Source organism: Silurus aristotelis, assembly GCF_946808225.1.
Source record: "Silurus aristotelis genome assembly, chromosome: 1".
Taxonomy (NCBI): domain Eukaryota; kingdom Metazoa; phylum Chordata; class Actinopteri; order Siluriformes; family Siluridae; genus Silurus; species Silurus aristotelis.
The window spans coordinates 32,168,464-32,196,172 of record NC_139574.1 but is presented as its reverse complement, the minus strand read 5'-3'; the positions used below and the strand labels follow the sequence as shown (position 1 = coordinate 32,196,172).

Genomic DNA, 27,709 nt, shown 5'->3' with positions numbered 1-27,709 from the left:
ACTGGTTGTTTTGACATATTGAGATGTAAAAGTATTCTAGAATTTAAAGCTGTTCGGGCACATCAGTCTTTACTTCACTTTCCTGCTGATACTCTTACTATAAGAATGTGTCCTTTCATGCCTTTGGGCTTTGGGAATAGTAGAAACAGGGATGTGTAGGTGTAGGTCTCAGTAAAGTTTCAGTTACTGTTTTTCTGAAAATTGAATCGTAACTGTTTGCACATGTTCTGTTTACTCATTGATTCTGGTTCTCAATTTTTACGGACATCATCTGTACAATCATATATAAATTAGGCTTCAATTTCATGACAGATTCCAGGCTCTTTTTTTTTTTTTTTTTTTTTTTAAATCCTGTCCAGTGTTTCTGTCAGCTTTCTGTTATTGGCTCACAGATGTAGAACCTGCCGTGGTCTTCTGCTCTTGCATCCCATCCGCCTCAATGTTCGACATGTGCATGCTGAGGTGTTTTTCTGCTCACCATATTTTCAGCATGATTATCTGAGTTAGTGCAGTCTTTCTGTCAGCTTGAACCATTCTATCTATTCTCTATTGACCTCTCTCATGAACAAGGCATTTTTACTCACCGATTTGTCACTCACTGGATTTTTTTTTATTGCACCATTCTGAGTAAACTCTAGACTGTTCTGTGTGAAAATTCCAGATCAGTGGTAATGGAAAAAAAATCATATCATATTCTCTATTCTATTGGCTCATGTGAACGTTTACTGAAGAATCTGTCTTGTATCTGCATGATTTTATGCACTGCAGTCCTGCATTAATATTAAGGGTATAATACTAGTGTTCAGTTATCAGATATTTTCATTTCACACATGGATTTCTCAGCTAAAATGTTTTTGAATAATGCATTCTTGGGTAAAAAAAAAAAAAAATGTAATAGAATCGTTTTTAACAAATGAGAAAATAAGATTCTGCCTATAAAATAAGATTTTATTGTAAATCTTGGAAAAACTCCTTGTCAGTGTTGTCCTTGTAATGCATCAAAGTAAATTAAACTCTGCTTTGTAACTGAGTGTATCTGTGAAAATCCAAGCAGAAAACAGACATTATTCCAACTTATTTCCACAGGAAAGGGACAATCTAGCTCTTTCTATTTACTGTGTATATAAATTAAGACAGACACCCAGTTGGTTGAGTCCATGGTTTTAATCCAGCATTTTTAAAAGAAAGACATATTGCAAATGTTAAGTCACAGATTTGGCCTTCAGACGTATTGATGGAAGCATTTGAGAACTTTTTCTCCACCAGCCAACAGGCTTGCAAAGCAACCAAAGGCCTCCGAATTAACACAAGACAGGATAAAGCAAAAAAAAAAAAAAGCAAGATCACACTACATTCTCATCAAGTGGAATCACTCATAAATGAGTTATTTACAGGTCACAGCATAGTGTTTAAGATTTCCATTGCTCTTATACATTTGATTTAGTTTCTCAGCATAAATGTGGCCTTTCTTTAGTTGTAGGTCTATTGGAGCAAGAAAAACACAAAATAGAGGCAGCTATTCTCATTGACAAGAGTTAAAGCACTGTACTGTCAGGTGCCAAGGGGGTAAGTATGCATGCCAATTTTATATTTTACTATGGTATACTTGGTTGTATACTTTGTAATATTTACAGGTTCCAATGTAGACATACAGCCAGATACTAAGACTATCTATGTATTAAAGACATAGCAACATAAACATTGTACAAAATAAACAAAACGAGAAAAAAAAAACTCATAAGTGCCTTAAGGGGAAAAAAGGTCAATTGATGAGTAATTAAAACCTCTGCCTTGCCAACACATTACCATGGTTTTGTATTATGCAACTGCTATATGAGTGGACGCTCATTCAGGGCTCCTAAACGGAAAGGTTGTTTACGCTCACTGAGTTTTGACTGACTTAAGTCTTACAATGCTGAACCACAACCCACTGCTTCTTGTTAACTGTGCAGTATCCAAGAACTTTGCATGTACTTGAGCTAATATTTGTTTCCTGAAAAAAAAACGATTTCAGTGCCAGGTCAACAAAAACAAAGTGGCAGTTTTTATGTCATAATAGTTTAAGCATGACTATAGTGAATACAATGATCCGATTAGGTCAGTTGTGTTACGTATTAAATGACAATAAATGGAATAGCATTAGTTGCTCTGTTTACAACAGTACTATATCTATATATATGTACTATATCTAGTGTAAATTGTGACAGTTGCATCGTAACAGTATTAAGTATGTAAGTGCGTTTTTTTTCTTTTTTTTTCTTTTTATTGTAGCTGTTGATCATTTCTGCATGTAAGATACATGTCTACAATAGTGTATAAGGACTTATTTGCTTTCCTGCACTCAGGGAGCATGCATTTCTAACAGAGATTTAATGTGCGTGTATATCGGCTGGCACACTTTCTGATAGGCCTGTGCTGTGAGGTGGAGATAGTCGTATAGGTCCTGGTGGGAAATGGAGCCATCTGATTGGACAAATCCAGGATCTACATCCAGAAAAGAGGCATAGGAGAGAGATGCCAACTCAGCCTGCACCAGGGTGTTCACTTGCCCGTTACGCTTCCGCAGTGGGTTCGGACTCTTCCCTCTCGGCAAAATGCCCTAATGGAAAGACAAATATATCCTTTGAGTTGAGAAATAACAAAATACCAACTTAGTAATGACCTTTTTGTACCCCATTAACTATGATAATTTCATGTCCTGAAGGGTGCCATTGTGTTGCAGTGGTTATTGTTGGCAAAGCCCTTGGTTCCCTCCTGAGCTCAGGTTACCATGTATGTGTTTCATTTCCAGTTCTCAAAAACAGGGAAATTTGATTGCCCCAGGTGTGATGTGTGAGAATATAAATGCATGCGTGTGCATAATATGAATCAAAAAAGTTGTATTTACTGAAAGATTTTGTGACACACACACACACACACACAAAAGTGAGTACACCCCTCACATTTCAGCAACAATTTTAGTAAATTTTCTGAAGTGTACTATACAGTACTATAGAAATGAAACTTGGATATATTTTAGAATAGTCAATGTGAAGTTTGTATTGCAGTATAGATTTACTGTCCTCTGAAAATAACTCAACATACAGACATTAATGTCAAAACAGATGGGAACATGTCAAAACTGTGTCAAAAGTGTTATTTTGTGTGAGCACCACTGTCAACTAGCACTGCTTTGATCCTTCTCGATATGGAAATCACCAGAGCTGCACAGGCTGTTGTTGGGATCCTCTTCCACTCCTCCATGTTGGCATCATGAAGCTGCTGAATGTTAAACACATGATGCTTCTCCACCCTCCACTTGAGGATGCACCACAGGTTCTCAAAAGGGTTCATGTCTGGAGAGGTACTTGGTCACCCCTTCACCTTCACCTTCAGCAAGGCATTTGTAACTTGGCGGTGTGTTTGGGGTCGTTATTATGTTGGAAATCTGCGGTTCAGCACAGTTTCTAAAGGAAGGGCATCATGTTCGGCTTCAGAATGTCACACTACAGGTTAGAATCCATGTTTTCCCTAATAAACTGCAGCTCCCCAGTACCAGCAGCACTTAAGCAGCCCCAGACTATGATGCTACCACCACCAGGTTCTCTCACAAGGGCGTCACCACACATGCTGGATACCATCTGATTTAAACAAGTTTATCTTAGTCTCCTCAGACCACGGGACATGGTTTCAGTAATTCATGCTCTTGGACAGGTTGTTCTCGGCCATGCAAACAGACTAGTTGCAGTGTGCGCTGTACAGTTTGATCACTAAAGAGTGGACCTTCCGCTTATGCAACCTCTAAAGCAATGCTGGCAGCACTCAAGCGTCTGTGTTTAAAGCCAGCGTTATTAACTCGTTAATATTGACAGCCCCAATCTTATTAAAAGCATCTAAAAAAATATTAAAAACTTGCAAAGTATTCATTTAAGGTATATTTAAAACCAATAAAAATGTGTAGTTAATTTGCGATTAATCACAAGTTAACTGATGACAATCATGCGATTAAATATTATAATCAAGTGACAGCCCTAATTATATTTATGTACAGTGGTCCCCAACATTTTTTGCACGAAGGAAAGGTTTAATGTCAGACAATATTGTCACGGACCGGCCTTTACGGTGTGGTGGATAAATACAACGATACGACCGGCATAAAAACTGATATTTTCTAAATATAAAAATAAACGTGAATCCACTTTGTTGTTTTTTTGTTTATTTTGCTCGCTTGGGGGTTTCAATTAAGCGGTAATGTATCATGTGTTAGAGGCCGGTGCAGCCCCTTTAAGAAGGTACCGGATGGAGGTAAGATGTGTGACTGAGGGAAGCATCTTAACATGCATCAAGAGTGAGTCATAGACAGATGTGGCGGAGAGAATCCGTTCATTTTCCAAATTAAAACATCGATAAGAATCAGATAATAAATAAAACAGAAATAATGTAATGTAAGTTGTGTATTCTTTCTGTGCAGCCCGGTACCAATTGATCCACAGACCCGGGGGTTGGGGACCACTGTTTATGTATATATGAAACGTATGGCATATAATTAGGTAAATCAGAAAAAAAAAGATGAAATGTTTTATGCATTAAAAATAAGCAGGTATTTAGTTCTTCAGAAACAGAAACCTATAGGTGACCTTGTTATATATTACAATGAAACTTCAGGTGTAGCTGGATGATAAAAGAACTGACCAGTACAAGAACGTGAGTTTGAGGAAGGTGTTTGTGGATCACGTCAACAATTTCCAAGATGCCGCCGCAGATCTGTTCTGGGGTGTGACCATGATTATTAGTGCCCACCCACAACACTACCACCTAGATGTAGAGGGAAAAAATGAGTATTTTTCAATGATCTGTGAAAACATTTGCATTTAGTTTTGGTTTTGTTGCATTTACTCAATATTTTTAAGCTTTACATAATAAATATGCTAGAAAATTAAAAATGTCCATAAAAATCAAAACAATTATAATACTTTAGACAGAAAAATCTGTACATCACACACCACATTTTATAGCAGAAGCTACATACTGAACATTCTGCAGATGTTTACTACCACTCATTCAAAATGTCTGGCTCCATTAAGCAGCCTTAATAATGTAGCAGCTGGAAGATTGTACCTTGGGGCAGATGTGGTCCAGTTCTCCATTAGTGAGTCTCCACAGGACATGCTGTGTTGCGTCGCCACCAATCCCAAAATTCAAAGAATGGAGTGGAGAGAACAGCTTTCTCCATACCTGTGAGCAGCATCCACAAATAAATAAGTAATAATGACTCCTTTAATAAATATTAATAAATAATGAACGATTGATGCAAAAGTCATTACTCAATTATTTTGAAATGTAAGGAATTAGAAGAACTCGGACACTAATTAGTCTAATTGTATGTGTCGGTTATCTGAATATTAGGTCCTACTAAGTATTTTTACAATCCCTAAAAGTAACTTGCATGGCAAAAAGTCATTCAAATTCTCATTCAAATTTCAATCCTTTTTCCTGACCAGTGTCTCAGGACATTTCTTTTCCATGTGCCAGTCCCCCATTTTCAGCTGAATCAAGTCATAAACTGGTAGGAAATTATGGTTCATACTAGTGGAATATATTTATTATTAAACATCAAATCAAATAATTGCTTCTGTTTTTATAAACCGGTTCGATGTTTGTCATTTTTGTTTATGTCAGTTAATGTCTTTATTTCTGCATGAATGCACCTGAACTGTTGGTTCAGTTCATTAGAGAATTTTTTCTTACAAGTTTATGCTTGCTCTTCCAACACTGTAATCAATGTCCAAACTTTCCATCTCTCTTTAGCTAATCCTTTTGATTTCACTCTCTGGATTAAGCACCATATTTGGATCGCCTACTACAATGATGCTTTGTTGGAACTCCACAACACCACCTGACTTCAACCCTTGGTTTGAAACGATTAGAAGCATAGACATCCTGATTCACCTTTCATAACCTCATACTTAGATGAATGCAATTCTCTTTTCATTGGCATGATTGTAGATAAGTCATCAAAGCTATCAGACTAATACCTCTGTGTGTGCACTTACACACACACTTCAACAAACACCATCTTATAAAATGAAGAGTGCAGCATGATTTCCCTTTATCTCTACACAGACGTCCCAATCATGCATTACAGCTCCCAAAAACCAGGAACTCTGGTATTTTTGTGAAAAACACATTATCCAGTCTTTAAAATAGATACAGATACAGTATGTGTCTACTTAACATACACTAAAAGAACTGTGCAACTTCAATTCTGGTAAAACTTGCCACAAGGACATGGCAAGATAATCAACCAACCCAATACTATATATTTTAACTTACACATTATTTAAAAAACTACTATAGTTAATATGGCAAACATCATCATCATCATCATATCAGCATCACCCCAGTATGTACCAACCTTGAAGAAAAAGCAAATCAAGCAGTCTGTGTAACTGAATTGAAGTGATGAATCATACCTCAAATTCATGCATTAGTTGGATAAGAGAATCTCCAACAAAGAGCACATCTGGTTCCTTCCCTTTACTGTCTGACACAAAACGGTTGTGCTGTACAGAAAAGTAGGAGTCAATAAATAAATAATAATAAACATGAGGTAAATCAATAACTCAAATACTGCTACAGAATAGAAAATACTTAGAATGTACACTCCTTCTCACCGAACGCTTCAGATTTAGTCTTTTTTTTTTTTTTACCCAGTCATTAGGGTTCCACAAGCCAGTACACTCCTAGTGCCGGTCCCAAGCCCAGATAAATGGGGAGGGTTGTGTTAGGAAGGGCATCCAGCGTAAAACGTGCCAAATCAAATATGTGGATCACGAATCAGAATTTCATACCGGATCGGTTGAGGCCCGGGTTACTAACGACCACTACAAGTATCGTTAGCCAACAGCCAATTGGGCTACTGTTGGTCGAAGGAGGAGAAGGAGAAGAGGAAGATGTCTACAGAGACGGCAGGGAAAGGAGAAGTGTAGAAGAGTGGAGTTTCAGGTGGGCACTTTAAATGTTGGTACTATGACTGGTTAAGGGAAAGAGGTAGCTGATATGATGGAGAGCAGAAAGGTAGATATGTTGTGTGTTCAGGAGACCAAGTGGAAAGGAAGTAAGGCCAGGAACATTGGAGGTGGGTTTAAACTGTTCTTTCATGGTGTGGATGGAAAGAGAAATGGTGTAGGGGTGATTCTGAAGGAAGAGTACATTAAAAGTGGAGTGGAGGTGAAGAGAGTTTCTGATAGGGTGATAAACGTGAAGCTGAAAGTTGAAGGGGTGATGATAAATGTCATCAGTGCCTATGCTCCACAAGTCGCCTGTGAAAATGTAGTAAAAGGAAAAATTCTGGAGTGAGTTAGATGAAGTGGTAGATGGTTTACATAGGAATGAACGATTGGTGTTTGGGGCAGACTCTAATATGCATGTAGGTGAAGGAAACAGAGGTGATGAGGAGGTGATGGGTAGGTATGGTTTTAAGGAGAGGAATGTGGAAGGCCAGATGGTGGTAGATTTTGCTAAAAGAATGGAAATGGCAGTGGTGAACACTTATTTCAAAAAGAAGAAGGAGGACCATAGGGTGATGTATAAGAGTGGAGAAAAGTGCACACAGGTGGATTATGTTCTGTGTAGGAGATGCAACCCGAAGGAGATTGGAGACTGTAAGGTGTTGGCGGGGGACAGTGTAGCTAGACAGCATCGGATGGTGGTCTGTAGAATGGTTTTTGAGGTGAAGAAGAAGAAAAGGAGAGCAAGGACTGAAAGAAGAATAAGATGGTGGAAACTAAAAGGAGGAAGACTGTAGTATGAGATTCAAGAAAGAGGTCAGACAGGGGCTCAGTGGTGGTGAAGATGTGCTGGATGATTGGGCAACTACTGCAGGAGTGATGAGGGAGGCGGCTAGAAAAGTGGAGTGACATCTGGAAATAGAAAAAAAGACAAAGAGACGTCGTGGTGGAATGAGGAAGTGCAGGAGAGCATAAGGGAAAAGAGGTTGGTAAAACCAAACTGGGATTGACAGAGTGATGAGAAAAGTAGGCAGGAGTACAAGGAGATGCGGCAGCAGGTAATGAGGGATGTGGCAAATGCCATGGAAAAGGTATATGAGGAGCTGTATGAGAGGTTGGACACTGAGGAAGGAGAAAAGGATTTGTACCGATTGGCCAGGCAGAGGGACCGAGCTGGGAAGGATGTGCTACAAGTTAGAGCAATAAAGGATGGAGCTGGAAATGTGTTGACTAGTGAGGAGAGTGTGTTGAGAAGATGGAGGGAGTAGTTTAAGTAGCTGATAAATGAGGAAAATGAGTGAGAGAGGGTTTGATGATGTGGAAATGGTGAAGCAGGAAGTGGATAAGATTAGGAAGGAGGATGTGAGAGGATAAAGAGTGGAAAGTCGGTTGGACCAGATGACATACCAGTAGAAGCATGGAGAGGTTTAGCAGAGATGGCAGTGGAGTTTTTAACCAGATTGTTCAACAAGATTTTGGAAGTTGAGCAGATGCCTAAGGCATGGGGAAGGTGGGTGATGGTATCGATCTTTAAGAATAAGGAAGACCTGCAGTAACAACAGGGGAATAAAGTTGATCAGACACACCATGAAGGGGAAGAGTACACCATTATGGGAAAGAGTAGTGAAAGCCAGGCTAAGAGAAGAGGTGAGCATCTGTGAGCAGCAGTATGGTTTCATGCCGTGGAACAGCAAAACAGACGCATTTTTTGCTTTGAGAATGTTGATGGAGAAGTATAGAGAAATCAGAAGGAGTTGCATTGTGTGTTTGTGGATTTAGAGAAACCGTACAACAGGGTGCAGAGAGAGGAGTTGTGGTACTGTATGAGTGGTGGTGCAGGACATGAGGACAGTGTGACAGCAGTGAAGTATGCAGTAGGAACGACAGACTGGTTTAATGTGAAGGTTGGATTGCATCAAGGATCGGCTCTGAGCCCTTTTCTGTTTGCAGTGGTGATGGACAGGTTGATGGACGAGGTCAGACAGGAGTCTCCGTGGACTATGATGTTTTGAAGATGATATTGTAATTTGGGGTGAGAGTAGGGAGCAGGTTGAGAAGAGCCTGGAGAGGTGGAGGTACACGCTGGAGAGGAGGGAAATGAAAGTCAGTAGGAGTAAGACAGAGGACGTGTGTGTGTGAAAGAGAGGGAGGGCAGTGGAGTGGTGCTGTTGGAAGGAGAAGAGGTGGAGAAGGTGGAGGAGTTCAGGTACTTGGGGTCAACAGTGCAAAGTAATGGAGAGTGTGTTAGAGAGGTTAAGAAAAGTGTGCAGGCAGGGTGGAGTGGGTGGAAAAGAGTGATAGCAAGAGTGATTTGTGTTTATAGGACTGTGGAGAGACCTGCGATGTTGTATGGTTTAGAGACAGTGGCATTAACTAAAAGACAGGAGGTGGATCTGGAGGTAGCAGAGCTGAAGATGTTGAGGTTTTCATTGGGAGTGATGAGGATGGACAGGATTATAAATTAGTTCATCAGAAAAACAGCGCATGATGGACGTTTTGGAGACACGGTGAGAAAGGCGAGATTGAGATGGTTTGGACATGTGCAGAGGAGGGACATGGGGTATTGGTAGGAGAATGCTGAGGATAGAGCCACCAGCAAGGAGAAAAAGAGGAAGGCCAAGGAGGAAGACATGCAGGTAGTTGGTGTGAAAGAGGCAGATGTAGAGGACAGGGGGGTATGGAGACGGATGATCCGCTGTGGCGACCCCTAATCAGAGGAGCCGAAAGAAGAAGACGACGAAGAAGAAGAGGGCTTGGCTCTTTTTTTGCCCAGGAGTTTTATGCTTATAAGTGGAATGTATTTCGAGCAAACTCACCAGCGATATCCATCGTTTATCACCGTGTATGTCATCACAGGGGGTGGGGATGGCTGCAGGGTTGCTGTCCGTGCTGCTCATTACTGTTTGTCTAAAAGCCATATACATATATATATGTATGTATATACATATATGTATATATACATATATATATATATATATATATATATATATATATATATATATATATATATATATATACACACACATACACATACATACATACATACATACACATTATATATATATATACATACATACACATACATACATACATACATACATACATATATATATATATATATATATATATATATATATATATATATATATATATACACATACATACATACACACACACACACATATATATATACAAAACGTTGAAAGCATGCACTTCAGTGATGTTATTCATCATATGTAGCTGCACAACACGTTTTCTCCTTAAGAACATTTGTTCAAATTTTGCCATGGAATTCAAAATCTAATGCTGTAAAACCTTTCCGTTATAATGCATGACAATATATCGTTTGGGGAAAATGCTCACAGGCTTATCCAGAGCGACTTACAAAGTGCATTGAATTAATAAATATATTCTGTTGTTTGTTTGTTGGTACACAGACTACAAATTCCATCAGTTTAAAACTGTTGGGAGAGAAGATGGTTATAAAGCTAATATAAGGATCTCTTGCAGAGGTACGTCTTGAGGCATTGTTTCAAGCCTCCAAAAAACACCTCTGTGCCAGAACAGAGAAAAGTCTGGAGGCATGTCTTCTTTAAACCCTGAGAGATGGTGGGCAAATGTTTGATGATTAAAACTGACATGGCATTCAGATGTGTATTATTTCCAGATGTTATCTATATAAGAGGCTTTCCTGTATAATGCAGAATCTGTTATCTTAATACCTTTGTAGTATGTTTACAATAGAACAACCTATTTTTTCTCCATTATTTTATTAGATCATCATGCTGACATATAAAAGACGACATTAAGCGTCCAGTCTCTGATTGAATGTAGGCCCAGTACTGTTTTGAAGAACTATTGTGGGCATATCAATAGCTCTTGTCTGTACCATCCTGGGCGTAAAGCTAAACGTGTTGTGCTTTTTTTTTTTTTTTTTTTTTTTTTTGCAGGGACATGTTGCCAGTCATGCAGCCTGCATGTAATCGCCTGCTAATTGTAGTTAAAATGAAAATGATCAGGTTTGAGTAACATTTGTAAGATACACTGTGATTAAAGAAAGCCTGCAATATGGGCGGTAATGCAAGTAAGACAGACGTCTGGAGATTTCCAGATGTTTGTGGACAGATGCAGGCCTTTCATTCACGAACTGTTATCCCTCCCAGTGCACAAACTTACTCCGGCACGAGCGGTTTGAGCAATGCCACGATTGTAACGCGTTTAGTTCGTATTTAGCACGAGGGAATACCGCAAGTAAACAAATAAACAAACAAGCGATTGTCCTTACCTATCTCCGGCTTCCGCAAACTCGCGACGCGCCAAATGCAGGAAGTGACGTAGGCACCAAGTTTTATCAAGACCCAGGCAGCAGATCCCTGAGTGCGTCTCGACTCAGACAGACAATACGATCTTTGTTACTAACACAAACTGTATAATAAGACAAGAAATTAAATATGGAATTTAATTATAATATAAGCAAAGCATAAAGATCACTATGCAGGTTCCAGAGCTAAACCGGATACCGGACAAGCTCTTTCCTGTCACCTTATACTACAACTTTTATACTATACTATACCTTACACTTGATGGTATACCTTTTATTATCTTACACATAAGAATAAAACACAAAGGAAATTGCAGTGTTACAGTAGTGGTGAAATATAATTACAAATAAACAAATACAGGAAACAAACCAATAGTCTATTTGAAATCTATTTGAAATGTATCTTTATAAAATAAATGTGACATCTATTATTATTAATATCATTATTATTATTATTATTATTATTGGACTATGATGTTTTGAAGATGATATTGTGATTTGGGGTGAGAGTAGGGAGCAGGTTGAAAAGAGCCTGGAGAGGTGAAGGTACACGCTGGAGAGAAGGAGAATGAAAGTCAGTAGGAGTAAGACAGAGTACATGTATGTGAATGAGAGGGAGGGCAGTGGAGTGGTGCGGTTGCAGGGTGAAGAGGTGGAGGAGTTCAGGTACCTGGGGTCAACCGTGCAAAGTGATGGAGAGTGTGTTAGGGAAGTAAAGAAAAGAGTGCAGGCAGGGTGGAGAAGAGTGACAGGAGTTATTTTTTTATAGAAGAGTATCTGTAAGAGTGAAAGGGAAAGAGCAAAAGACAGGAGGTGGAGCTGGAGCTGGAGGTAGCAGAGCTGAAGATGTTGAGGTTTTCGTTGGAAGTGACGACGACGGACAGGATTAGAAATGAGTTTATTAGAGGAACAGCACATGTAGGACGTTTTGGGGACAAAGTGAGAGAGGCGAGATTAAGATGGTTTGGACATGGGGTATATTGGTAGGAGAATGCTGAGGATGGAGCTACCAGGAATGAGGACAGATGAAGACCAAGGAGGAGGTTTATGGATGTGGTGCAAAAAGACATGCAGGTAGTTGGTGTGAAAGAGGCAGCTGTAGAGGACAGAGTAGTATGTAGACAGATGATCCACTGTGGTGACCCCTAATAGAAGCAGCCAAAGAAGAAGAAATTATATATATATATATATACATATATATATATATATATATATATATATATATATATATATATATATATATACATATACATATATATATATATATATATACATACATACATACATACATACACACACACACACACACACACATACATACATACAAGTGGTGCAGTGTAAAAAAGTGTTTGCCTCCTTCCTGATTTCTTATTCTTTTGCATGTTTGTCACACTTTAATGATTCAGATGATCAAACTAATTTCAATATTAGTAAAAGATAACACAATTTGAACACAACATGCATTTTTTTAAATAAAGATTTTTTTTATTTAAACAAAATCCAAAAACTACATGGCCCTGTGTGAAAAAGTGTTTGCCACTAAATCTAATAACTGTTTGGGCTGCCCTTATCAGCAACAACTGTAATCAAGCGTTTGCGATAACCTGCAATGAGTCTGTTATGGCGCTGTGGAGGAATTTTGCTCCCCTCATCTATGCAGAATTGTTGTAATTCAGCCACATTGGAGGGTTTTAGAGCATGAACCACCTTTTTAAGGTCATGCCACAGCATCTCAATAGGATTCAGGTCAGGACTTTGACTAGGCCACTACAAAGTCTTCATTTTGGTTTTCTTCAGCCCTTCAGAGGTGGACTTACTGGTGTGTTTTGGATCATTGTCCTGCTGCAGAACCCAAGTTCGCTTCGGCGTGAGGTCACGAACAGATGGCCAGACATTTTCCTTTAGGATTTTTGGCAAACAGCAGAATTCATGGTTCCAATTATCACAGCATGTCTTCCAGGTCCTGAAGCAGCAAAACAGCCCCAGACCATCACACTACCACCACCATATTTTACTGTTGGTTTGATGTTCTTTTTCTGAAATGCAGTGTTACTTTTACACCAGATGTAATGGGACACACACCTTCCAAAAAGTTAAACTTTTGTCTCGTCAGTCCACAGAGTATTTTCCAAAAAGTCTTGGGGATTATCAAGATGTTTTCTGGCAAAACTGAGACGAGCCTTTATGTTTTATTTGTTCATCAGCGGTTTTTGTCTTGGAACTCTGTCATGCAGACCATTTTTGCCCAGTTTCTTTCTTATGGTGGAGTCATGAACACTGACCTTAACTGAGGTAAGTGAGACCTGCAGTTCTTTGGATGTTGTTGTGGGGTCTTTGTGACCTGTTGGATCAGTCGTTGCTGTGCTCTTGGGGTAATTTTGGTTGGCCGGCCACTCCTGGGAAGGTTCTCCACTGTTACATGTTTTTGTCATTTGTGAATAATGGCTCTCACTGTGGTTCTCTGGAGTCCCAAAGCTTTAGAAATGACCTTATAACCTTTTCCAGAATGATAGAGCTCAATTACTTTCTTTCTTATTTATTTGTTTGTTTGTTTGTTTCTGAATTTCTTTGGCTCTCAGCATGATGTCTAGTTTTTGAGGATCTTTTGGTCTACTTTACTTTGTCAGACAGGTCCTAATTAAGAAATTTCTTGATTGTGAACAGGTGTGGCAGTAATCAGGCCTGAGTATGGCGAGAGAAATTGAACTCAGGTGTGATAAACCACAGTTTTAACCACAGTTTTTCACACAGGACATTTTAAATGTGTCCCCAGTCTCCAAAACCATTAAAAACTGGTGAAATATGCTCTCGTAAACAGTCCCGCTTCATCTAAACAGTAAATCTCCCGACTTTTAGAAGATAATTTCTTGCCACAAAGTCAGTCAATTTCTTATTAAAACTTTTCCACATGGAAACACTAACATGCTGTGGCGAAATGAGGCCAAAAGATGGCGCTGTGTGCTAATCGAACAGGTACAATTCCTGCATAGTTGGTTAGAACATAAATAAAATGTAACGCTGCTAAAAATCTGCGTGAACATATTTCAAATGTATTTAATTTTACTTTGTTTTTGACACCACAGAGCCTCGAGACATAGCCAATGAGTATTGTGCTGGCTTTTCCATTTAATTTTTTTCAAGTATGTTTAATAAAGTCGTATAATGTTTGATAAAGTCGTATAATAACGATGCCACCAGGAAGTCGTAAAGGATAAGAAATCAAAACTACTCCTCTTTTTGAGATAAGACTTAATTGCGTTTAATGTTTATTTGGTGTGTTTGATTTTCATATCATTTGTTAAAAAAAAACACAGAAAATAAAATGTTATTGGTTTATAATTATAGAGTAAAAAAAAAGTACTGTTTATACTTGAATGTTATAAACATAGTTTTGGACCATTGTCTCTGTTAATGGGATGAGATAACGCTGTATCCGCCATTTTGTGTGGTGTGTTGCTAGGTAACAGAAGGTCGAAGTTAACGGCGTGTAGACTTGAACTCGAGATAAGACCGCAGTCTGATTAATAATGAGATTAATTAGCATTTAGTTCGACTGGCTGGAGAAAACACTTCAGCAGAGGTAGGACCACATGTACTAACGACGAAAAGCTTTATTGTTTTTCAATTGGTATAGATACTAATAAATATATCTGTATATTTATATTCGAATTATATTGTTAAACAGATTCCAGGAAGACTTGCTTTATGGAGACTATCGACCAAATACAAATACGGCAAATACGATAAATTGAACACTAAAATTTAGACTGAATCTCTGTCAAAGTAAGTAAAAAAAATAGCTAGGGTGTTATTTTCTATTAATACAAGTAAAATAATCGGACATTTGACCTATTGATTGGGGTTTAAAAAGTCTTTTTTTTCTCTCTAATAAAAAAAAAATATATATATATATATATATAATATGAAACCTACCCAATGAGTAAATTGAAATGTATGAGAATTTAAATCATGTGGGAAAAAAATACAAGAAGTTAATGATAGTACCATTAATGCATTCACAGGTGCATAATATTGGATCCATTAACATGCCATTGTATCAGTCCTCTTGAACCTAGGCTATTCTCTAACCCATTTGGCTTATTGTGATCCTTCAGTTCAGCTAATTCCCTTTTATTTGTGTGCATTTACCTAGCACGTTCACTATGAGGCGTCACCGCAGAAGAGCGTTGCCCGACAAACAAAATGCCCTCAACAAGTTCGACAGCCATATGAAGGCCAGGGTGAAATCCTGCAATTCAGGTCTTTCAGCTCCTTCCCACGGTTCAGTTTGCAGTAAAAATAAAACAGATGAGCATTTCAGCGCTCCTCAAAAGATGAAACGTCTCAAAACCATAAAACAAAGGAATCAGATTCGAGAGCAGAGCAACACCAGGTCTAAACAGAGCCTTCCACAATATAAAAAAGGAAGCATAGACAAACAACCAGGTAGTGAAAGTCAGGATTGCCAATGCATTCGCTTATTGACCTTTTCCAAAAAAGTAAAACCAGGTGCTAAGCCGTTTCCTTTACAGAAGCCAAGCATTATCACTGAAGGGCGTCTTACGTCTATCAGAGGCCTTTTCAGCCATAAGGTGAGGTCTGTGGATATTGAGAGACTGGTAAAGCAAAAAAACCATCAAAAACACACGGAAGAACAGGAAGGAAAGGCCACTGCAAGTAATTCCTCTTCCCTTTCCGGTGTAATTCCCCATTCAACACCTGCTGTGATTTCAGAAACAAGTGAGGAAGGAAGTTCTGCACATGGAAATGGAGGCCAGCAGCCAAAGACCTTAGAGAAAGCAGAGGAGTTACAAATGAATTTAGAAGACACAGTCCCTGTGGATAGGATGCACAGTTTTGGACAGACTAATAAAGCTACAGATAAGACCACAGAAAGCCCATCAGATCAGACAGGGATACAAGAAGCTGTCATTTTGTCTTTGTCAGAAAGTGAACCTATTCATACGTCCTTTCCAACATCTGTCAAAGACATTTGCCTGATTGACCATTATGTTAGTCCAAAAACAAAAAACACACATGACCAAAAACAAGCTAATAAAACACCTCCTGTTGTTGATGTGCAACCTGCTGAAAGACTCGACTCCCCTGGAGGTTCAGAAGTCTTATATTCGAATGCTCAACAATTTGAACAGAGTCCTGCAATATTTACATTTTCTTTACCCACTATGGGAAGAGAAAGATGTTCATTTGAAAGAGAGGCTCCACACAGGAAACATATCTTATCATCTAAAAAGGAAGCAGTGAGCCGTCTGGCAGCCCGTCTGTGTCGCAATCTAGTTTCAGTTCCACCACAACGATGCTGCCATCTGCTGACAAAGTGCAAGCAAGTGCTCTTGCATCAACTGAAGGAAACGCATGGCTCTCGGCTCCAGCACAGCCTGCACAAGCTACACTCACACCTCAGTACAGAGGCACCTCATTCCCCACATACTGCAGACCAAGTTTGGCCCAGCTCAGTGAAACAATATTTAGATAGCCCACAAATGTATTTCAGCTGTACAGGAAAATATGAAGATGTTCAGCCCAGAGAGACAATGAATTTTCAAAAAGGTATGTCACCTTACAAATACATGGTCATATTATATTACCGTAGAGTTGTTATTTGAAATCACAGTCTTATTTATCAGAAAATTGCATGATTAAGAGGTTCACAAAAACTTTATGGCCACTGATCAGGTTTAACATTACAATCACTTGCCTAATATTGTGTTGGTCCCCCTTTTGATCCTGAAACAGTCCTGACCTTTCGAGAATTAACAGCATTAACTTCTTCAGCAATTTGACCTACAGGAGCTCGTCTGTTGGATCGGACCACACATGCCAGCCTTCGCTCCCCACGTTCATTAATGAGCCCTGGCCCCCCATGACTGTCGCTGTTTTACCATTGTTTTTTACTTGGACCACTTTTGATAGATACTGACCACCGCAGACCAGGAACAGCCTACAAGAGTTGCAGTTTTGGAGATGTTCTGATCCAGTCGTCTAGCCGTCACAATTTGGCCCTTGTCAAATTCCCTCAAATCCTTACACACGCCCATTTTCCCGCTTTTAACACGTCAACTTTGAGGACAAAATGTTCACTTGCTGCCTAGTATATCCCACCCACTAACAGGTGCCATGATGAAGAGATAATCAGTGTTATTCACTCACCGGTCATAATGTTATGCCTGTTTGGTGTAAGTTGGTGTGCTGTTTACTGTTGTCTGATTCCAAGTACTGTTTGTTAATCTATTTTTATTGTTTGTGCTAGTTAATCGCTCACAAAAACATCTAAGAGAGGAGTTTTGTGAGGATGTGGAAGGAGGTGCAGCCTTTAAAAGGCAAAGCAGGCAAACTAGGGGAATGTACTCACCTCAGGATTATGTCACAGAACTCCTACAACCAGGCCAAGATTCGGTATGCGCTCAATGTAACAAGTCTTGAAGCATGCATACAGATAGAAAACGTGCTGTTTTACCACCAGCACACAGGAATGAATGCAGTTACAGTGCACAGATTTTTACAGTTTGCAATTATTAACCATGTAATGTCATTTCATGTCACGAAATATGAAGCTTATTAAAAGATAATTGGAATTTGTCTAGCCAGTGTTGGCTGGACATGATATTATATATAATAAACAGGAGTGCCAAAATCTACTGTCTGCCAATAGGAGCTACAATGAAGCTATTAGTTTTGAGATTGTTTATAGACATACATTTATACATTTAACATTTTCAGGGTCCCTGCTGTGTTTTCTTTTAATTCCAAACATGCTGAACTGGAAAGCTGCCGCTCCAAACTATACAATAGTAAACGTCTAGCTCTGTCACTCTGTCCTTTTGTGTAATTTGTACTTTGATTGTGCAATCAGTGCTTTGTCGGAAGTTTCTCTTTTAAAAAGGTATTTTTGGAGGGAAAAAAGAGTACCTGAGAGTGTATAATAAATATGTTTTCCTGGTTGCTGCCTATGGATGTGTCTGCAAAATTGACAAAAGAAAATGAAATAGATGTAAAATCTATATCTAGTTGTGCATTTTGAACTCCTCACACATTTCTTTGTTTTCCTGCTGTATTTAAACATTTCAAACACAAGAGAATTGTCTAAAGTGAATTTGGTTTAAAATATACAGAAATACACAGTTCCGCTTTGTATTATAATTAAATCTGATGTGGGGATGTGAAGGTTCATTAGTTTTATTTCCTCTTTTTGTAGTTAAGCCAGTGGAGTAAACCAGCACAACACACCTCCAAATCCCAGACGTTCTCCAAGCACCAGGCCTTTACCGGGCCTCACACTTCAACACTGTGGCCTAATAACTGCACAGAAAGGCTTTTGAACCCCTTTATCCTGGAACCACAGAAGCAAGTCAAACTAGGTAGTGATGAAAGCAGGAAGAGACAAAGCACATCACTGCCACTGCTAGAACAGTGGAGAAATGACCCTGATTTAAACTTTTTGTTCCAAGAAGAGAATTTAACGAGAAGCCATGCATCAGTAGGTACTCTGACAGAACCGAGGATGCGTTCTCCTCAACACCACATTCAGCGCGTCAGTGAGAGACCGCTATTCAGTACTGCCTCTGCTTTTTCACCATTCTTTCCTCCTAAAGGGTTTTGTTATGAGCCTTACTATCGGTTTCCACATCCATCCAACTCCTTTTCCAGATCAGAAAAATCTGGTATGACTCTTTACACTCAGTTAGATGATGAAAAGAGGAGCCCGTGTCCATCCTTGCATTCGACCACTTCTTATTTCTAGTCGGTCCTTAGCTGATTGTTACAAATACCTTCATATTCTAGTCTAACCCTGTAATATCAGTATCCGCAAGTCCAGAATTTCCCCCAACAAAACTTCTTAACTGTTACCAAATATTAGACTCTGTAATATCCTCTTACATATGTGTATTGCAAGTTTAATTTCCTTAGATGCATATCTGCATGACCATCTTGATAAGAACAAAAGTCACATTAATTTAACTGACATGTCACAATTATGTATTATTGTGATTTAAACAGCATAATAGGATGGACGGACATGCCCAGTAACAGTTGCTGTAGAGAATGTTTTTTTGGGTTCTTCTGTCAAGCAGATGTTTTTTTTTGTTTTTGTTTGTTGTTTTGTAAGGATTTGTGAGACCAAAGTACATGTGCATTTACAGTTCATATATACTTAATGTACATATTCATATATATATATATACTTAAAATTGAAACAAGAATGCACACATAATAAAGCACAATTTTATTTACATCCTTATTACATGCAAAATATTTTTGGCTCATTTGTATGATTTGACTTATTTAACAGACAAATCTTTCTTTCTGTTCATTGTTAATGTGCCCGCACAAGTAAATCATCAATAAAAGAAAATATCATTCATAAAGAAATTCAAGGTCAATTTGCAATTTTGTATCTTTCTTTCATGATTCTTTGGTAGGAAACAGACAAGATATGAAGTGTAAGTCTCTTGTTAGGGCATTACATAATGTGGCTCCTCATCCATTTGTGTCTGGTTTAGCAAATGTTCTTTTTCCCCTGCCCATGGCCCATTCTGAACATTCCCCTCCATCTCTTCCTCATCTGGGCTTCTACTGTTGCTGCTCCTTAAGGCTCTCTTAAGCTGCTTCCAGAACAGCTCCTGTGCTTTGGCAGGATCTATGCAGTCCAGCCCTGGCCACTGTAGATAAGTTTTTTTCAACATAACCTTTCGCATACGGTGATAGGCAGAAAGCTGCCGTTCATGGATATACTCCAAAAAGACAAGTAAGAGCACGTCCTGCATATCATCAAAAAGACGGTAGCTGGCCAATTGAATCTCCAGGGAACACCACTCACTGTGGAGAAAGTTTTGGCTGACCACACACACTGTCTTACGGCTGTTGTAAACTGCTGCCACAATGTTGTCGACTATGTTGCGGCCTGGTTCAAAGTCCCGATGGTGGAGGCAAAGTCGGAAGCCACTCCCCTCAATGTTCGGTAGAAGCTGCTCCATCACCCATTCCTCATCTGCCGAGTTGTAGGAGATAAAAGCATCATATGTGCATTTCTCTTCTTCTTCCCGAAGACGACGCCACCGCTCGCTAAACCAAGAACGGAAGACGTAGTAGCCATATTTAAACTTCCAGTAGAACTTAACATGAAGTAGTGGAAGTAAAGTTAATATCAATGTTACAACATAAGTGGAGGCAAATAAATACACACCAAAATCCGAACATACATGAGTGTCAAAGTTGTAAAAGTTTGACCCTTTGTCATCAGGACATGTCAGGTTGTACAGATATATAAACTGTACCCTTTTGTTGTTTTTTGTCCAATTCTGGAGATCACTATTGGGACAGTTGCAACTGAGAGGAGTATTTCTAACATCTAGATACTGTAGATTGGTCAGATTTTCTAGCAGTTCCACGTCCAAAGTTCGCAAAGCATTGTGGTTAAGATGCAATACTTTCAGCCCTGTGAGATTACCAAACACCTCTTTTGAAAATGCCTCAATGCCCATGTTTTCAACTGTTAATATCTCCAGGTTGTGAAGGTTTTTGAAAATTCCTGGCTTGAGTTGGGTCACCCCAACACAAGAATCATCTAATGTTAAAAACTTTAAGTTTTTCAGGTCATCAAATGTGTCTGAGCTGAAAAAAGAGATATGGTTGTTGCTTAGGTAAAGACTTTTCAGGGAAGAGAGGCCACGAAAAAATGCAGGAGGCAATAAAGTTATGCCGTATGGCATCTGTCCATCTAACTTTAAGTCAGTCAGCTTTGTTAGTGTTACAAATGGGGAGAATACTTTTTCTTCCATGTAATGGATGGAATTGCCATGTAAGTCTAGCACTTGCAGTGTGCGATGCAGGCCTCCAATCAGGGTACTGTCAATTTGTGCTAGACGATTGCGGTCTAAGTAAAGGTTATTCAAGCTGTCCAGCCCTTCAAATGCTAAGGGCATTAAATGTGCAATCTTGTTCCCACCTAAATCCAAAATGCTTAGCTTGCTGAGGCAGTGGAAGGTGTTGTTAAAGATGACGGCAATTTGGTTATTGCGCAAGATAAGTTTCTGAAGACTGTGAAGGTCCGCAAAGCTCTCGTTATAGATATCAGTCAGAAGGTTGTTGTCCAGGCGAAGTGTAACAAGTTCTTTAAGTCCATTCAGTGCTTGGCGATCCAAGTAGGCAATTATGTTTATATTCAGTTGAAGCGTTGTTAGATTTGGTGTATGAGCAAAGGAAAATGCATTCACCTCAAGAATTCGGTTGTAACGGTAGCTCAGTTCTTTCAAGTGGAAAAAACGCATGTGATGTTTGCAATTGATTAGATTGGTAATGTGGTTATGTTCAGTTTGGAGTTTTGCAAGATGTTTTTGTCCTTTAAGAAATTGAAAACAGTTTATGCTCTTCAGCTGATTGAATGAAAGATCCAACACCTTAGTAATAGGCGGGCAGTCCGATAATGTGTTGTTATCCAGGTCTTTAAGATTGTTGCTCTGAAGGATCATTTTTTCAATATTTTTATTTGGATAGTATGAAAGTTGTTTACACAAGGCAACTAGCATTTGCTCTGTTAATCCCAATCCTGAGAAATCTACATGCCAAGGCATCACATTAGTACGATTAAGCAGTGTTGTTATTGAAATGTTGGTGGAATGCAGACGCAGGTATGTCAGACTGCTCAGGTTCAGACCAAAGAAAGCCTGGGCTGACAGTTGTTTATTGTAAGAGAGATCTAGCACTTTGATATTACTTAGAAATTCAGTACTGCATGCCAGTGTGGTCAGCTTGTTATAACCAAGATAAAGATGGGAAAGTGACAGGGGCATGCTGTGTGAGTGTTGCAAAGTGTTAAGTCTGTTGAAGGAAATGTCTAGTTTGTTCAGCCATTTCAGGTTTGATATGGAGTGCACCACTGCTGAGAAGTCCGTTATCTGGTTCCTGCGTAGATCCAGAGTTTCCAATGTAGACAAGTTAGAAAATACTTCAGAAGGTATATTTGTCAGCCGGTTGTCAGCCAGCAACAAAGTGCTGAGGTTCTGGAGTCCATGAAAAATAGAGGAATTGAGATAAAATATGTAATTGCTGGACAGGTTCAGTGTCTGAAGGTGTTTTAGATCAGCAAAGGCATCTTTATCAATGTACTTTATGCGATTGTTGTTTAGTAGCAGAACACTGAGCTTCGGCAGGCCACTGAAGCTTTGAGGAGGAATATTTACAAATCTGCAGTAAGAGATTGTAACATTTGTTGCAGAGGGGAATATATCATCCACAATGTCTTTAACTGTCTGAGCTAGGCGTTTAGTGCATTTAAAGATTGTATGGTTTGAGCCAGGACTTTCTATGCAATTCTTGAAACTGTAGCTCATGCTGAACTGGAACATCGAAACAATTATTATTGTTATTGAGATCACTGCTTGGTTCCTGTGCAATGCCATATTTCCATTAGCTTGTCTCTCCTACTAAAACAAATCTTCAGGTCTTCATTTTGGTATATGTACATGTATATTTATATTTTACATATAAATAACAAAGAAGGTCTAGATTCTCTGAGCTTTTTGGTCAACCACAGGTGTCTGGAAAAAAAGTGAAAAAAAGAAATCTGTTAATCTTCCTGCATCTTTTTGACTATTTTTATTTGGCATACTTAATTAAAAACAGAAAGATAAACCAAATGCATAGCCAGAGATACATAAAAAAAAACAATTAACTACAAACAACTACAGCTGTATTTGTCAGCTATAATATGAAAAATAAAAAAGTGATAGATTATATAGGTAATATTGGCTTGTAAATAAGGAGCATGATGGATTGTTAAGGCCTGTCTTCTTGCAAGCAAATATTCAAGAAAAAATAATATAATACTTTCTTACAAGATTATTTTTTACACCATGTACAAAGATACAATCTAATCCCTTGAAACCATTTGTAGATTCAGAGCATACGGTAGATTTTGACTGCTGCTGATTAACACGTTTATGTTCTTTGACTGACAGAAGAATAAGTTGAGGTTTTATTCTGCTTTTGTAGCCGTTCCATCTGAAGGTTTGACAGGATGTGCATTGTGATATGCTGTGCTGTACTCCATGGATGTAAAGAATGGGTATTTGAGTTATTGCAGCTATACTGTCAGCTCAAAATTGATCTCATATAACAGCAAGTCATTCTGAAATCTAAAAGGAATGCTTCCAGCATCTTGTGGAAACCATGCCATAAAGCACTGAAGCTATTTAAAGCGCAAAGTGAAACTTTAGTTCTGTGTTTCCTCAAACAGATGTGCTGTTTGTGAGTTTTTTTTTTTTTTTTTTACCACCATTTTGTGTAAACTCTAAAGATTGTTGCATGTGAAAATCCCACATCAGCATTTTCTTAAAGTTCTGGAAGTAACAATTACACAAAACACAATCACTGAGACGTTATTCTCCATTCTAATGCTTGACGGTAAAATTACCAGAACATACAGTGGCTTTAAAAATTATTTGGACAAGGCACACTTACAAATGTATAAATTCCAATCTATGTGTTAATACACAAGTGCAAAGTACACAGATTTTTTTTCTAAGTGTCCCAGTTAATCTATAGATAATGTAATAAACTAAACCATGTGGTAAATGATGCACCTTTAGGAAATTGGTCATAAATAAATGATCTTGGAACCAACTGGTTGAAAATAATCACAAATCCAATCTATTTTCACAAAGTTGAAAGCACCAACTTTTTTTTAGGATGTCTTTTGGATGGAGACCCAAACGTGTTCCAGGATGACAATGCCCCACAAAATGCTTTACATGGGTTGGAATGGAACATCTTGAGTGGTCTGCTATGGAGCTCTAATCTCAACCCTATTGAACACATTTGCGATTACTTGAGCCTGCAGCTCTGGTCTCTTGTAAATCAGTACATGATTTGTGGCTGAATGATCACAAATCTCCACAACCACGCTACAAACTCCAGTGGGACATCTTACTATAAGAGTGGGGTTTACTATAACAGCAAATGGGGACTAAATGTAGAATGCGACACGTGCAAATCTTTTGGTCAGGTTTGCAGACGGATGAGACAGATCAACAGAGAAAGTACACAAATTATTCATCCTGACAAAAAGTCTACAGTAATTCATATTACCAAACTGTATTATCCCCAAACTCTGCTGAATTCAATAAAGCACATTTGGGATTTTGAAGAATTGGAGATCGCACTGATATGGAATTGAATCTCAAAGGAATGTTTCCAAGATCTTGTGGAACTCCAGCCATGAAGTACTGAATCTGTCTAGAAAGCAATGGGCAGCCCTAGTCAGTGTTATTAATAAAGTGCTTAGTAAGGTTATACTATTATATAGTATATATTCATGTTTGTCTGTATGATTTTACTTTTATTTAAACATATGAATATGAGATCTCTTACAGGTTGTCTTTAAAGTTTGACTAAAGTGTTTGAATATATTCATTCATCATGCTGGTCCCTGAAAATGTTAAATAACATATTTATTTGCAGAATGACAAAAAATTACACAAAAATTTTAAGAACGAAAAGTATGATACCTAAAAGTGAAATTATAAAAGCATTTTAAAAAAATGCACTGCCCGAATACATTCACTGGCTAATTTGATAAAATGTTTCTGTATTGTATTTCTACACCTTACCTTTGTCAGTCGTTGCTGCATATATGAGAAATTAATAAGGCTTTGTCTGTCTGTGTAAGAGCTTCTGCCTCCGCTTTCCCTTATTCTTTTTTTTTTTTGCAGAAGTCCGAAAAGTCATTTCACCAGAATAGAAAGAGGAAGGAAAATAAATATAAGATTTTCAGGGATGTTTTTGCGCAATGATTGAGCCACACCCACAAGAACTCATAAGCAAATACTTTATTGAAATAGTCCGAAATTTTGTATAATAATAATAATAATAATATTAATAAATGTTTTTATTATGTTATCGAATTGTTGAAAAATAATATTGTACAAGGCAGTCTATAGTAAAGCACATCTATGACTTAATATTTATCCATAAATTAATATTTGGATGAGGACCTTTTGTCATCAAGAAGCCACCAAGCATTCTATGTAGTTCTTTTGGATATTTCAGCCCCTCATCTTCTGTTCCCGAGCCATCTGACAGAGGCCACATAATGGGCAGCAGGACATAACCAACCAGTCATCACAGATAGACCCCTGCATAAACATGTACAACCATTCACATGTGTAAATACTATTGTAATGTATATGATATATACTATTGTATTACTTTGTGTTAGATACAATGTGTGTAAAATATATAAAAATACAAACCCATTTCCTTTTAATTATTTGTACTTATACTTCTTTAATTTAATTGCCATCAATACTTGTACACAATGAAACCTTACATTTTCCTTATTATACAATATTTCAACAGGCAATCAACCCTTGCATGCTTGTCTGAGTTTCTGCACCCATAACATTTATGGTGAGCAAATCGAATTACAAACATACTTACATTGATCTGGTATTTGTCACGAATGCTGGTTCTTAAAGCAATTAGTGCTCCAGGCAAAAAGGGTAGACAGCAGGAGTCGCCATGGTCCTGTGCCACCTTACAACCCAGGATACATGGTATAAATGCTCCACAAATGCCTGAGGAAAGCAAGACACATAGCAGCCATTCTTTTAAAATAAAGCACTAATCACCTGGTCTCCTAAAAGAATAATCATATACAGTGTTACATGGGAAATGGACCATAATATGGACCTCTTTTTTTTATTTACCACTTCAATAAAAAGCACAGAAAAATACAGAACAAACACTGTATATTTTCTGGGCCTGCCTTCCTCAACAGAATTTGCTCAGTCTGACTTGTCAACTATTCCAACAACAACAAAAAAAAAGTGGTTAATTGCCAACCACGCATTAAGCTGGTATCAGCTAGGACAGAGTTTCCCCAACTACAATAAATAAGTTCAGAGTAATACACAAGCCATACTGATGTCAACTCACTACTAGCCAACGTTGCCCCTAGCACTATTAGCAATAAAATGAATAACAATTCATCTTCAGTAGGCTTTTCATCTGAGTAACAGATCCGCTGTGTGACCCCTAATGGGAGAAGCCGAAAGATGAAGAAGAAGAAGAAGAAGAAGAAGAAGAAGAAGAAGAAGAAGAAGAAGAAGTTGAGACGGATCCGGCACCGACATGTGCACACACATTCACAAATAGGGGTAAATAGCTAGTCCACCAATCAGTGGACCCACACACACATAGAGTATCCTGGGAGCTGTGAGGTGGCAGCACTACTGGCTGAACCCACTCCATCGCTATGCTGCCCACCAATTATGCTAATACTATTATAAATAAAAATCATTGGATGCAAGTGGTGCACTTTGACCCATTTGCACAGACATGCACCCACTTACAGATGCCACAGTCATCACAGCAGTCACAGAGATTGGAGCTCCAGTCAGAGGAACCGGTGGAGACGGCGTAACTGGTGACAGTCACCTGAGGCTGTGTGCTGATCACTTCAGTCTGATATGTCATCACTGCCACATTTACACATAAAATATTAAAACGATAATGTTTAATTGACAAGGCTTCAATTTTTAGATATGATAGAAGTATTTAAGAAATATGTCATATATACTTTATTTACACTAAAATCAGTGAGTAAAGTTTACTCTTCTTCTGATACCTAATATTAGTTTAGACTCTCCTCAAAATTTTTGTAAAAATATATATATACTTACTCTTGGCCTACGTCTGGTTATGGATTTTGACGAATGTGGGAGCTCACAGCCAGCAGTGCAAATGGGAGGAGAAAAGAAATTCTTAATGTTTATACCTCTCATGATGTCACAGCTTTGTTCGCAGTGCTAAGGCAACCTGTAGCCCTGATAAGATGTACTAGGTGGGTGGCTCACCTGCCATGTTATAAAACAAAACAGTGTTTGATTTTGGGGCGAGTTAGGTTTCTGTTTTTTTTTCCATTACACACCTTTGTCCACTATTTAAAATATTTATGTATACATTAGTAGAACATTTATTTGTGCTCATGTGTGCATATGGAGGTGGTTTTACTATAAAATGGGTGAATGCAGTTTCTGTCTGTCACACTTGAAAAAATATACTGTCTTGCATCCAAAAATCTAAATGAAGGTCAGATCCGAAGATTTTCCAGTAAAACATCTTTAAGCGCATCAGACTGTTTCCACTATTCCATTTTAAATTTTTTTACTTTGACACTCTGCATGTTCCACTCATACACTTTCCAACCTGCTAGACAGAGGAATTTCTGTGAAATGTTTTAAAGTATGTTCATTGTTAAACTTTATTGCACCGCACTGACAAATTTGTCATGAGAATTTCAACCCAGTTAGATCCCACCCTGTTAAATACTAAGAACACATACATCTTCCTACATCAGTCATTTATTGTGAAGAATAGA

At 38.3% G+C, this 27,709-nt stretch overlaps 3 protein-coding genes and 1 long non-coding RNA gene across 5 annotated transcripts; all 4 read right to left on the bottom strand.

The window, feature by feature from the left end:
• Positions 1–1,145: 1,145 nt before the first annotated feature.
• On the bottom strand, positions 1,146–11,409 carry pafah1b3 (platelet-activating factor acetylhydrolase, isoform Ib, gamma subunit). Of its 2 annotated transcripts, none has more exons than XM_083539244.1 (6): positions 11,275–11,409; positions 9,806–9,896; positions 6,453–6,542; positions 5,098–5,214; positions 4,672–4,794; positions 1,146–2,599 (listed from the first exon to the last, which is right to left on the bottom strand). In XM_083539244.1, the coding sequence occupies exons 2-6, from the start codon at positions 9,884–9,886 to the stop codon at positions 2,342–2,344; spliced, it is 669 nt and encodes a 222-aa protein (XP_083395370.1). In that variant the 5' UTR covers positions 9,887–9,896; positions 11,275–11,409; the 3' UTR covers positions 1,146–2,341. The 2 variants fall into 2 exon arrangements, with proteins under 2 accessions (XP_083395370.1, XP_083395371.1); XM_083539245.1 differs by having other exon boundaries at positions 11,166–11,282.
• A 1,362-nt stretch (positions 11,410–12,771) lies between these two features.
• Positions 12,772–13,810, bottom strand: LOC310725802. Its single transcript, XR_014533506.1, has 2 exons — positions 13,429–13,810; positions 12,772–13,122 (listed from the first exon to the last, which is right to left on the bottom strand). It is a non-coding gene; the product is annotated as an uncharacterized lncRNA (long non-coding RNA).
• Positions 13,811–19,540: 5,730 nt separating this feature from the next.
• On the bottom strand, positions 19,541–22,730 carry tlr21 (toll-like receptor 21; the record flags this gene model as incomplete). The annotated part of the gene is made up of 1 exon (XM_083536510.1): positions 19,541–22,730. The coding sequence occupies one exon, from the start codon at positions 22,728–22,730 to the stop codon at positions 19,785–19,787; it is 2,946 nt and encodes a 981-aa protein (XP_083392636.1). The 3' UTR covers positions 19,541–19,784.
• Positions 19,541–27,569, bottom strand: cnfn (cornifelin). Its single transcript, XM_083540054.1, has 5 exons — positions 27,012–27,569; positions 26,682–26,807; positions 25,768–25,904; positions 24,939–25,463; positions 19,541–22,868 (listed from the first exon to the last, which is right to left on the bottom strand). Coding segments are annotated over exons 1-4 (354 nt in total). The 5' UTR covers positions 27,013–27,569; the 3' UTR covers positions 19,541–22,868; positions 24,939–25,373.
• Positions 27,570–27,709: the final 140 nt, after the last annotated feature.

Bases quoted from the DNA above. Each gene is read 5' to 3' on its own strand.
- cnfn (XM_083540054.1), bottom strand. The intron at 25,905-26,681 runs GTAAGTGGGTGC...TGCTTTCCTCAG, and splicing joins CTGTGATGACTGTGGCATCT to GCATTTGTGGAGCATTTATA. The intron at 25,464-25,767 runs GTAAGTATGTTT...ATGTTTATGCAG, and splicing joins GTGACAAATACCAGATCAAT to GGGTCTATCTGTGATGACTG.
- pafah1b3 (XM_083539244.1), bottom strand. From the start codon at position 9,886: ATGAGCAGCACGGACAGCAACCCTGCAGCCATCCCCACCCCCTGTGAT. The intron at 4,795-5,097 runs GTACAATCTTCC...CTCTACATCTAG, and splicing joins TGGACCACATCTGCCCCAAG to GTGGTAGTGTTGTGGGTGGG. The intron at 2,600-4,671 runs GTCAGTTCTTTT...TCTTTCCATTAG, and splicing joins AAACTCACGTTCTTGTACTG to GGCATTTTGCCGAGAGGGAA.